This window comes from Trachinotus anak, unplaced genomic scaffold (assembly GCF_046630095.1).
Source record: "Trachinotus anak isolate AG129_WGS33_773 ecotype Australia unplaced genomic scaffold, CSIRO_AGI_Tana_v1 ptg000009l, whole genome shotgun sequence".
Taxonomy (NCBI): Eukaryota; Metazoa; Chordata; class Actinopteri; order Carangiformes; family Carangidae; genus Trachinotus; species Trachinotus anak.
In genome coordinates, this window is record NW_027273860.1 from 7,158,148 (window position 1) to 7,170,460 (window position 12,313).

A 12,313-nucleotide genomic window follows, 5' to 3' on the forward strand; every position below is an offset into this window, starting at 1 on the left:
CAAGGCCAGTGGCAGTTTATGCTGTGGTTGCACTTGATCTAAGGGCTGGAAGCTCCCATCAATAGTGCACGCTTGTGTTATGGTTGGGCTTCAGTTGCTTAGCAGGTTAACAGTGCATGTGTTCCTAACCTGTTGTTCTCTGCCTTAGTGCCTGCACTGTCTACGCAGGGGGCTCAAGGCCTTACCAAACCCTGGGAATGCTGGGAATGAAAAGGATGTCTTGCACAGTGGGAGGAAGGGGTGCTCATACATAAAGCTGAGGCACTGGGGTTAGTGTAATTTCAGGGAGGTCTACACCTTTCAGCATGTATTGGGTGCTACATGAAATAGCCCTTAATGTGCCTATTTCCAACTCAGTTTTTACTTACAGATTAAGCTGCAGGAAAAGTGAGAATGAGCACTGAATAGACGATGTTCGTGAAAATGCCATAGATTCATAAAGGAAAAAAAATATATGAGGAGTGAGAGTAACTTAACAATGCTCTGGCTTTTATCCACAGCCTTAATCACTGTTGCAGAGGTGGTAAGGATAAAAGAGCCTCATTGATTCTCCTTGGAGAATAAAAAGGCTTGGACCAATATAATTAAGGTTTAAAAACATATTGAACTCCAGACGTCCATCAAACATGGCACTTTTCAAGGTCCCCTGAGCTCTTGCTTATGAAAAGGTCTTCTAACAGAGTTGTAGATGAAATTAGGGGGTCAAAGACAGTATACCATGTTTTAAATTCAATGAAAGATAACGTTTTAGTCATAGAGCACAGCGATGATAAAGATTGTTCCTTAAATTCCAAGTGAATACTTCCCTGAAAGGATAAAAGCGGTTTTCAATTAATAAAAAAAAACCAAAGTTTGATAAAAGCTGCTCTTCTGCCTCATATTTGGAAGCTTTTCCAGTGTGTTTGTTGGACCTCCATCCTTGTTTGAGGTATGTATTAGCCTGTATAATCTCCTCTGTGTTGAGGGGAAGGGGGGGCGGGACCTTCTGATAGGATAGTGCATGTTTCAGAGCCCTCCGTCTGAATAATGCTGTGGAATAATGAGGTGGGGAGCAAAGGCTGTAGCCCAGGGCTTTGACCGTGTCTGTGACCTGATTATGTCAGGGAGTGTCAGCCACCAAGACACTACAAAAGCACAGAGCATCCCATCAAGTCCATATCCACAGTGATCTGTCCCCAGCGCTCCAGGCACCGCGTGAGCCAGGGAAGTCCATACTGTCTCATTTGCGACGTTTAGCATCAAGCGCTCACACACAGACAACACTTAACTATAAACAGTGAAACATGGTCACACTGGTGGCGCTGAAACACAACTCCAGTAGGTTAAATGTCAAAGTTGGAAATTAAAATCATCTGTTTTTGCATATTTTTTAGTGAAACAGAAATAACACCCACTGCTTCAGTCCCACTGTATTTTTTTTAACCTTCTGCTATGAAGACAAGTGTGCAAGTGTTAAAAGATGAACAAGGGTTAAGGTAAATAACAGAGTGGCATGAAAGGGCACATTGTCCATACAATTTTCCTTTAATATGTGCTGTGTGCACCTGCGATAAGATGATTCATTAGATAGAGCCCCACAATGACAAGCATCATCGTTCAAGCCTCTGGCTACTGATGGAACAATTCTGCAGCCACCCTGTAAATATGACAAGGTCAGCATTTTACTGCGACAAGCACATGCGGATAAGAGAAAGAGGGGCTTTGTTTATTCCCAAAAAGCTTAATATATGGTGGGGTGGCTACTAGACTTTAGGCAAACTGCATCCAGACAGCACAGAGAGCCAACAGTAGAAATCTATAGGAAAGATCAGAAATACTATACAAATGTTTTATTTGGAGCTGCACAGTCTCAAATGATAGATGGTCCAGAAACATATTTTACAGACCATTTACCAACGCAGCTGTTTTCTGTCTGTAGTATTCAATTAGCTGTATGTATAACTGATCATTCATGAAGTTATTTCTGCATCTTACCATCTAGCGCTCAGGACTCACCTGTCCTTGTGCATTGGTGACCAGCTGCCCGGTGGCTCCTTGCAGGTTTGACAGGGTGTTGCCAAACACCTGAGAACCAGCGATTGATCCCATGGCTGCTGCTGCTGCTACTGCCGCCTGGCTGGCCAGAGGATTCAGCTGGAGAGGAAAAGGAAATAATTCATCAAAACTGCTTTCTGTTAATGTCACTAGTGCAGGTGTTTACCTGTTATATGCTAATTCATAAAAAAGCAGGTTAAGTCCAGCTCGGGTTGAGGGGCCTTCAGACTTGTATTCTTTGTTGCCAAGGCCAGAACAGGCTAACTACAGTGAGTGAGGGCTATGCAGTCCATCATACAGTTCCCGGAGGTCTGTGCTCCTGAACCCAGTGGGAGGCTCGAGGGTAGGGAGGAGCAGTGAGAACGGGAGGGTGGCTGTGAATAAGTGGCCATTTTACCACTCTAAGTGCTTCCTCTGGCCCCCGGGGCTCCCCACGGGCCGAGCCGAGTCTTTCCACCTGCAGCAATGGACCAACAGCATCCCGCTCTCACAATAGAGCCAGGCAGCGTGGCCATGCATCACTGTATCGTCAACCGCTTCAATACGCTTCGACTAAGAATTCCTCCTGTGTCATGATGCACTAGCACACTGTTACTTTTGAAGGAGAGGAGGGTTAAATGACCATCTTTAGCCCTGCTGTAATGGACTCATCTGGTCTGGCCTGTGGTTGTGAAAAGAGGCTCCTTGTGTCGGGGAGAGGTTGTAGAGCCCCGCCACATCGCCAAGATTACCTATATAAATCAAGCTAACCACTTATTAGGGGGCTGAAAATGCACTGCTGATTTGGTTGTAGTGCAGCAGAGCAAAGTCTTATTAGGTTGAGTAAGTAGATCAAAGACCAAGAAGAGATAGGAGACCTCCCAATTACTCAACAGAATAGAGAAATAATAGAAACACTGCTTAGAAGCAGGCAGTCTGCTCCCTGCTGCTAATACTGGTTAGCTACATATTCAAACAAGACAGCTGAAATCAAAAGTAGAGTTTATATAAAAGACTTAAAGTAAAATAAGGGATGCATGGGGTTTATATACAGCTATTGAGTTTATGTAAAACACAATGTGCTGCAGCAAAAAATCTTCTACTGAAGCATAAACTTTTCTACACTTTCTGTTCTCTGCAGGGAATTCAGCTTTGTTCGTCTGAGATCCTTCAGCTGCCATTCATCTTTTATCTTACCCCACCACCATATATTATTACACTTTCTGAAATCAAATGATGAAAAAATGCCACCGAGCAATCAATACTTTTTCATTGACAGTAAAGGTTAAGCACATTAAGAATGACACTGCATTTGTCTTATGAAATCATATTTCATGTTGGTGGCCTCAAATTGGCCGTGATTGATATTGCCTCCCCTCGTCTGAAAGTCATCCAGTTTTTCCTCGATAATCGCAAGATTGTCTTTTATGTGTCCAGTGGTCGTCCTTCGGAAATCCTAACATCTCAAATATTGAAAAAGAAGGAGCCTGATTCTGACTTTACATGCAAAGGGAACAGGATAGCAGAATCTCAGTTAAGTCATGATTAGATAAGAAGCCTGTATGCACTTTAGGAAAATACTGTATTTAGCTGATTTGGGTTTTCATTCTCTGACATTAAACATTAACAAAACATTATTCTAAAAATGTGTTAAACTCAGAGGGGTCAACAGTGGAAAAAACACATTTATTACATGACATAAAATATATCCTGAAACATGTTTATATTCGTATTTGTTCATGTTTGATCCTCCAAAAATGGTATTTTGTGCTACTTGGATCACATTGTAATGGATGCAAACTGAGAGATAAATTAGCATCCAGGATTAAAAAGATGCAGATATGTCTTCTCCTAAACATGCACCTACTTTACCAAACTGTCCTTTGCCAAATAGTGAAGTTTTACCTCCTGTTTTAGTCTGACTCCTGTGAGAACAACAGACAAGCTGAAACCATAACTTTTATTACACTATTTCATGTTACTGTTCTGCATATTTCTGCTGTCCAGACTAGTTTGGTTTCATGTAAAACATAAGTGTAAGACATAGTTTACTTCTTTGAAAATCATTTTACATGTGATTTTGCAAAACGTTGACGTGTTGTAATTTGCACTGATTTCAGAAAATATCCTTAATACTGTGAAAATATTTTCAACCATATTACCCAGCTTTATTATATACTGATATATTTTAAACAGTTTATTTTATACAGATTATTATAGTATTATACAGATAAAACAGGGTTAGGGTTAGGGTTTAATTTAATTTTGACTTTTAACCTACTGGAGTTGTGTTTCATTTATAGCATTATTTTTTATTATCATCATTATTACAATCATATCAGTGGTTTATTGTGGTAAAAAAAGGCAAAAGTAGTATTTTGTTGGAAGGAGACAAAATAAGAAACAGTCATTTCTGACTGCTGACAAGTAAGCTACAACATCTCCACCACAACGCAGTGCACAATTACATTTTCTTGTTGTTTTAAATCTGAAGAGTTTTGTGTTATTAAATAGCTATCAAGCTTGTATACTGAGATAAATTAGTAAACATCTAAGCAAAACACATAACCAGTGAAGTGGTAATTCTTTACAGTCTGATGCTGATATCTGCAGATAATTTCCCCCTTCACTTACAGTATGACTAGTGGTTGAGAGGAAGAAATAAAACCTGCAGGAGCTGCTCTGTTAGTTCAGGTCAGAGAGGTTGTGAATATAAAATAGTGACTGTGTTGGTGAAATCACAGTATTATGGCTGTTGTGAATGGGGACACAGAGAAAAGCCTACATGGCCAGTTAAACAGAGGCTACAGATCAACACACAGATAATGTGATCTGCTCAGAGGAGCACACCCAGAGTCTCTCTGAAAATCTGCTGCACTTGGTGTCATTGTGTGAGTGATAGGTTGTTGGAAAAGCTTTCGGATTGATCTGAAATATTATCATCGTGTTTCATTCGATGATAGCCCGTTCAGATGCTATGTTATTCTGGCAAATCTAGGTGAAAAGAGAGCAGGCTTTATTGCTGCATCTTCTGGCACTGGGTAATATGGATAGCAGTTGGAAAGAGAGCCAGGAATAAGGAGAGGCGAGGCTGTGTTCAACACCTAAACAGGTGATTTTCCGCCACGGTGACTCCTCTCAACACCTCGGCGGGAGGCACAAAATGACAGACCTGGCCTAGCATTTGTACTGATTGCATGTGTTGGAGGAGATAAACAGTGATCTTCCAGTTTGCAGACCCTGCATGTTAACCATTGTGTTTCACTCTTTTCATTCGCCATGAAAAGGGCATCAAGAGGATTTTCAGCAGCATAGACCACTTTGGTCACCCACACAAGCCACGGGATAACACAAATGCTAAAATAAACAGTGTATGTGTTAAAGAAATGTTTGAGAATTTAGATTTTATTACATTCCCATGTTGTGTAGCTTTGGCACTGCCTCCAAAGCCTCCATTATATCCTGTGACATCATCTTGTCACCTTTAAGTCACCACAACTGCTATCACTCTCTGCACTATCACAGTTTAATATAGCCAAATATACAGGGTTACACAGGGATCAACAAACACAAAATAAATGTCTCGGACAGGAAAAAAACCCCTGCAAATTGTTAAAAAATGAATCTTTTCTCTGTACGGTATGAAGAGGAGGGAATCTAAACTCCAGCGGGCTCTCCGTCGCCTGTTTGACCACAAGGGTCACCTGGTGCAGCAACCCGTGTAATCTCAGGAATAGAGGGAAAAATAGTGTCCCCGCAAACCGTGGAGAGAACCCTGGAAACTAAAATTGTCTGACACAAACTAACTGGAGTTTATTCTTGGTTTTGCTCTTTTCATGTGGCCATTTTAAACTTAATTGCTTTTTTTCTGGGCCTGCACATGACATAAAAGAGCAAAGATAAATGGACAAAGTGGTGCAGACACCAGAGGCGGGCAGATTTGTCTGCGCTCAGACTTCAGCGGTGTGTAAAACTTATTTTCTACTCATCTATGATTCAACAACAGAATCAAACATTTATCTTATATGTCAGAAAAAAATGAAAGAGAATGTAAAAACCACAGAAAATGATTTAGCAAATTAATGGTCAGTAATCTATTTAATGAAATAATGAAAGCAGCCATATGTAAACTTTTGTCTAAAAAGTCTCTCAGGTTGATTACATGTAGAAAGAAGTATGATAGAAACTGATGTTTGAAAATATGTGAGACATGTAACAAAGTCTTTGTGCTTAACTCACCATCACTCAGACAAAGGGCGTCAAAGTGGACCAAACAGGGTAAATGAACAGTCAAAAGCACTATTGTTTCTGGACTGGAAGAATGCGCTTTCTCTCTTGACCAACATGGAAGTTTCTCTCATTCATCCTGGTCCCACATCTCTTCCCTGCTCTTTTCCCACTCCCCAGTGAATGTAATCGGCTGTGACATGAAAAAACACGTTCTCTGTCTGTCAGGACTCTGCTAGTCTTCCGCTGACAGTCCTCTGCTGACTCTCCTCCTCCTGCCCCCCCCCCCCAAAAACAGCCTCTCCCCCACCTCCCTGTCTCCTCTCCCTCACATCCGCTGTGCTTATGAACATCAAAATGCCATTAGGCCCTCAAAAACACCTCTGTTCCCTTGGTTGGCAGGGCCTTGCACTACGGTCGTGCACTCTGAGCCCTCCGAGCGCCAGCTATTGCTCACCATTGGGCCTCTGCTCCAACCATTGTGAAAAATAAACCCCAAAAAGAGCCATTCTTGAAGAAAAATATTGGGAAGTGAAAGACGGATAGAACAACTGGGGCAGATAACACCCAGCAAAACACAATAACGCTGCATCCGGTGACAGTTGGACATTGTAATTGCTTAAGGCAGTGGAGGGATGGTGGCGGCAACGGGTGTGGACGTGGAGGTGGCTGAGACGGCATGGCGGGTGCTAATGGAGTGATGTCACATGAAACGCCAGAATGACAGCTAGTTAACTGGGGAGGTTTGGCTGATCAAATAAAATGCATTAACTCCAGGAAATGGATATTGCGGGCAGCCTCAGAAATGGCCATATCTAATGAGGCAAAATGCAAATGAAGGAGGAAAAGAGTCGTGAAAATGTTTAAACTAACTATAAAGGGATGATGGAGTGTCGGACAGTGGCCGTCAATCTCCTCACTCATTACCTTCATGTGAAATTAACAGCAGCTTTAATCATTACATAAAATCTGCTCCAGCCCATTTGTTGATAATTGTGAAGCGCAGAGGTTCAGAGTGGGTTCTTTGTCATCAATCTCAGCAGCAGTATATTTCCTCTGGTTAGGGGACACTGCGAGTAAAAATATAAGTTATACTACATTCCTCTTGCACTATTTCTCTTCCCGGGGAATGATCTATAATATTTAGCTGTTTCCAGATGTATTAAATTTGAAACTACTTGGTGATTAAGTATCTACAGGAAAGTGCTGACCATTTCAGCTCATGATGTGACATATTTGGTGCAGTTATTTCTGTACCATACTAGTGTTGGGTTGGAAATCGTAGCAGCGTTAAACCGGTGTTGCAGTAAATCTACTGCGGCTGTGGATGTGACTTTTAAGTGGATACCTGGCTACGTTGGTAGTTGCTGTGAGAAAAGTAAGATCATTTACTTTTGCCTGGCCAGAGTCAGGAGCTAAGACTATGGAGAAATTATGAAGACTATCATCTTGACTTGATTTAAGGAGCTGTATTTCAACTGCACCAACTACGATCCATTTGTTTTCGTTTAGGTGGAAATGGCATCTCTTTTCACTCTGCTGTTGTTTGACATATAAATATAGCATTTGAATGACTTTAATATCCTTCTAATCAATGTGCAGTGATCTTTTGATGTCCTCAATTCAATATAGGAAGGGTCATCCATGCCGCAGCTTTATAAACACAATAAAGGTAAATGATTACTCTCCACTGTGGTGTCCAAAAATACGGCCAGTAATGAAGAGAAATGGAGGAGTTTGAGGGGGAGTCCTGTCATGTGTCATTGGCCAACTCTACGCCCAAAGATTAATCACAAGAGAGGGGCTCTGTGGCTAACATGTGGTCACCCTTGATCAATAAATCAGCCCCCCTGCCTCCCTCTGCGTCTCTCTGCTTCACTGTCTCTCTTTTTTTCTAAAATATACACAGTTGTTGGCACAAGCTAAATCAGCATAACTGAAAAGATGAATTGATGACATTTACAGCCATATTTGTATTGATTACTGGAGTTTTGACTTCCAAGGCTCCCCTCTTGAGGAGTTGACTTATGAAAATGCACTGATCTTGCATTCTAGTTGAGTCTATTTACAAAACCATCAATTGCACATTCCCACTCCTAATGAAAAAGGGCATACAATCACCTACCAGGAAAAATATAAGGACACAAAATCCTCCTCATAAAAGCACAGGGCAACAGAGATTAGAGGAATTCAAGCACCCACTGTACACAACAAAATATATACCAAATCTACCTTCGGCTAACCACAAGCAAACACACAGTGGAGAAGAATTTCTCATAATATTCTGCAGGGACCACAAATGGGACTTTTGACTTGGTCTATGAGGAGGGCATAATGCAATAACATTGCATTAAAAGGGTCTTTTTACAGCGTGGTAGCGCTGTGTGGCTGTATTCCTTGTGTGAGCCCGGTGCTCTGTTTGCGGTCACTAATGGGCATCAGAAATTACAGGCAGTGGAATCGCGCCCCGCGGGGGGACTGGCCTCCTCAGCGGAGCGGAGCACTTAGACAGTGTCTGGGAGGCTGCTGGAGGAGGAAGGGGGGAACTCAATGTCACAGCCCTGCCTCATAATTAAAGAAACCCTATTCCTTATCCACTGTTAGGTGAGCCCTAGCTTGGTGCTCCATCTGAGGGCTCCCCTGTGGGCGTCTAATGCGTGTTGCCCCCAGTGTGCATGTGGGCTGCTCAGGGAGCTGTGCCTTTCTGCTGGGTGTCTGAGCTGGAAGCCCTCTGCCCACCATAAGAGTAATGGTGCCAGGTTTGTAAGAATCACAGACCTCAAAAAGTGAAAGCAATATCAACTTGGTGAGGTCTGAAAACCAAACAAAACCAGGAAAGCCAGGAAGTAAGTGCAAAGCGCAATGTAGGTGTAATTTTAAAAGTCAAAGTACCAGCACAGTTTTCCAAATGATCCACCAGAAATATGATAAATTTAACTTTCTCCTTATTTAGAAATTCAGGATTCATCGTTGGTCCTTAAGTCTGTAGATTTTCTTCTTGCCTAATCCCTCATTGAAGTAAATAAAAGTAGTAGAGCTGTCATGGTCAGGTTGTTTTCCTCATCTAGCTCCCATGCTTTATAATTATTCATATGAAATGTGGTGCTGTTGATGGGCAACAGTCTTATTTTCTGCTTCAGTCAACAGTGCACATTTGTATTTCTAAATTGTGGAGCGCTTGTTATGTAAGGCAATTTTCTGCCTTCTTAAGAGCCGGATCTCCTGTGCATTAATAAGAGGCTAGGCTGAGCTGCTGGAGAGCTGAGGGCCTGTTCATGCTCTGAACCACACAACCACCAGCAGCAGCAGCCATTTAAACAGTCTGCCACCACATACCATTTATACACATTTAAATGTTTTATTAGAAAATTGTAATTCAGAAACAGGTGTTTGCCCAGATAATGGTCAGATGGAACATTGTTCGCAGCTTCAAAGCGTATTCAGATTATTTGCAACTTCACCTGGAGATAAATGTAAAATAGAAGAGCACCACTTTACCAGAGCCATAGCAAAGATTTTTAGAAATATTGAGAACATTAGACACAATCCCAAAACTGCAACCCTATTCCCTTATTTATTTACCTGATTAATTATATTTTCTGTTGCTGTGACGCTCTCAATGCTCTTTAGTGCCTTTACTACTCTGCCAGGAATATAATTCTGGTGGAGATGTATTAAATCTATTTATTTAATCTCAATATATATTTACTACAAACTATCAAAGTTAAAGAAATAGATTCTAAAAAAATACACCAGAATCACGTCGATATGACGTCAGGGTCCCTGAACTTTACGTCTGACATTGAAAATTGTTCTTTCTATTTAAAAATGTGAGGAAAAAACACAAAATAATATGCAATTGGATAATTACAGTAAGAAATCTATTTTAAAAAATCTGTAAAATTAAATCTTTATAAATAACCTCCGGTCTTTTTCCAAACAGACACCACTGTTGAGTTATGAGACATATGATAGATAATGGACTCTTCCCTTGATGTAAGCGTTGCCAGTTTCATTGACAAACCACAGTATGAGCCATTGGGTCCATATTTGAGCATGTCATTTTAATTTTGATTTAATACCCTGCAGAATGATGGCAGCCCGTTTCGCTAAATTGAATAGACGTGGAGCTGATCTGGAAAATCAATTAATCGATGTGCAAGGCTCATTTAATACACATGTTAATATAATGGGAGAAACACCCACCACCCATAAAAAAGAGACATTTGGAGCAAATTGGACAGTGGTGATTTTAACAGCGGTTGACATAAGTAAAAGTGCACTGCAGTGGAAAACAGTGACATGAGTGTCTGAAGGGGCCTCAGCTGGAGACAAAAGCAGCAGAGATGGGCCCGAGACTTGAGGAGGATGGTGGAGTGAACGGGGGGGAGGAGGAGGGAGGATGGCAAGGAGGTGAGAAGAGATGGAGAGTGCAGACAGCCAGGCCTCTGAAAGGCTGTTGTGGTTGGCAGCCGCTGACCTTGGTGACGATGGGTTTTCACCAGAGGCTTCTAATGAAGGCTGATTGCCAGGGAATACTGAGGGAGCCAAGGGGTAGAAAGGGGAGCAGGGACGAAGAGGAGAGAGAGCAAGGTAGAGTGAGAAAAGAGAGAGAGAGAGAGAGAGAGAGAGAGAGAGAGAGAGAAAAGGATAGAGGAGAGGCTCAGGTAATTGCAGCACTTGTGGGTCTGAGGCCCTGCGGTCCTGTGATGTCGGGGTGCAGTGGGGAAGAAGAGAGATGTCTGTGGATGCTTTGGTGGTAAATTGTGGAGCACAGGGATAGGAGGCAGGCCCCTAGGCTGTAATTACCCCTATGAGTGTGCGGATGGAGAGTGGACAGGCCCAGTGTGGGGCTCTGACAGCGATCAAGGAGACGACTGCGAAGGGGAGTAGAGACAGACACACAGACAGACGGCAGGAGTCTGACGGAGGAGGAAGACAGAATGCCTCCATCTCTGCCAGCCTGCCCGAAAACCAGCCAGCCAGACACTGGACCAAGGTCAGAGGCTATTAGCGAACACACAACATGCTGGTGACAAGACAGCCATGACAAGAATGACAGAGAGACAGTGCGGCGTTGAAGAGGATGCAGCTCCTGGATGGAGAGAGACATTAAAAAGAGGAAAAAAAGGCAATAAAAAGCAACTAATTAGATGAGAGGGAGGGATGTTGGGACTCCACTGGATGGCGCAGCGGGGTCAGGAGGGTCTGGGCATACGAACTGGAATAAGAGAGTTGATAGGCTGGCCTAAGCTTCCCGCTGCCACGGATCAGTATGTACTGCCTCTCCTCTCCCTGCCTGGGCTGATGTAACTCACTGGAGTGGCAAATTACACCAGACCTACAGCTGTAGCCCGACATTATGATTAATTTGATCAGTAATTTCTCCTGTTTTTCATTTTAATCGCCGCGACCATTCTGCTGTGGCAGGTCTTTCAGATCTAATTAAGATCAATTCCGGTGTAACAGACTTGGCGAGCGCCTTTACCCCGTCAAATCCCTGAGCTCTCCGGGTGTGGAGAAAACCCGCAGCTCTAATCAATCAACTTCCAGCAAAATCCAGCGGGCTCCCGCAATCAGCCCATTAACACACTTAAGCAAATTTCATAATCTCCCCCCGTCTATTTGTCATCACTTGTGGTGGCTATTTCAGGCAGCTACAGGCTGCATCTCACTGTACTCTGCATAATGGGGAGCAGAGTGGGTGTGGGCGGGGTAGAAAGGTACATTCTTACTCCATTTAACCAAATTAGCTGCACTAATCTGAGTTTAGACCATTGACTCAAGGGGACACAGTCTGGTGTGGTGTGATTTGTATGCTAATAGGGATATTAATGAGCCAATCAATGAATTTTGTCTCATAAATTAAAAACACCAAACACTAAAACACTAGGGATGTAATGAATGCTGAGGATTTCCTCACCACGAGTTTACAAAGAATATCGCTCACCTCCCATGAGAAGAGAATTACAATGGGACATTAATTGGAACATAATGAGTGTTTGTCTCTGCAGCTCTGCACTGTTTTTTGGCAAATAGCTGAATGGCTGGGTGATTCTGCGTGGCTGAATAA

At 42.5% G+C, this 12,313-nt stretch overlaps 1 protein-coding gene across 2 annotated transcripts in view; it reads right to left on the reverse strand.

The window, feature by feature from the left end:
• Positions 1-12,313, reverse strand: part of pou6f2 (POU class 6 homeobox 2) — a 71,999-nt gene that overhangs the window by 14,651 nt on the left and 45,035 nt on the right. For both annotated transcript variants that reach the window (XM_071484903.1, XM_071484904.1), the window contains exon 7: positions 1,996-2,133. In XM_071484903.1, the coding sequence (XP_071341004.1) occupies positions 1,996-2,133 (138 nt within the window). The remainder of the gene's footprint in view (positions 1-1,995; positions 2,134-12,313) is intronic.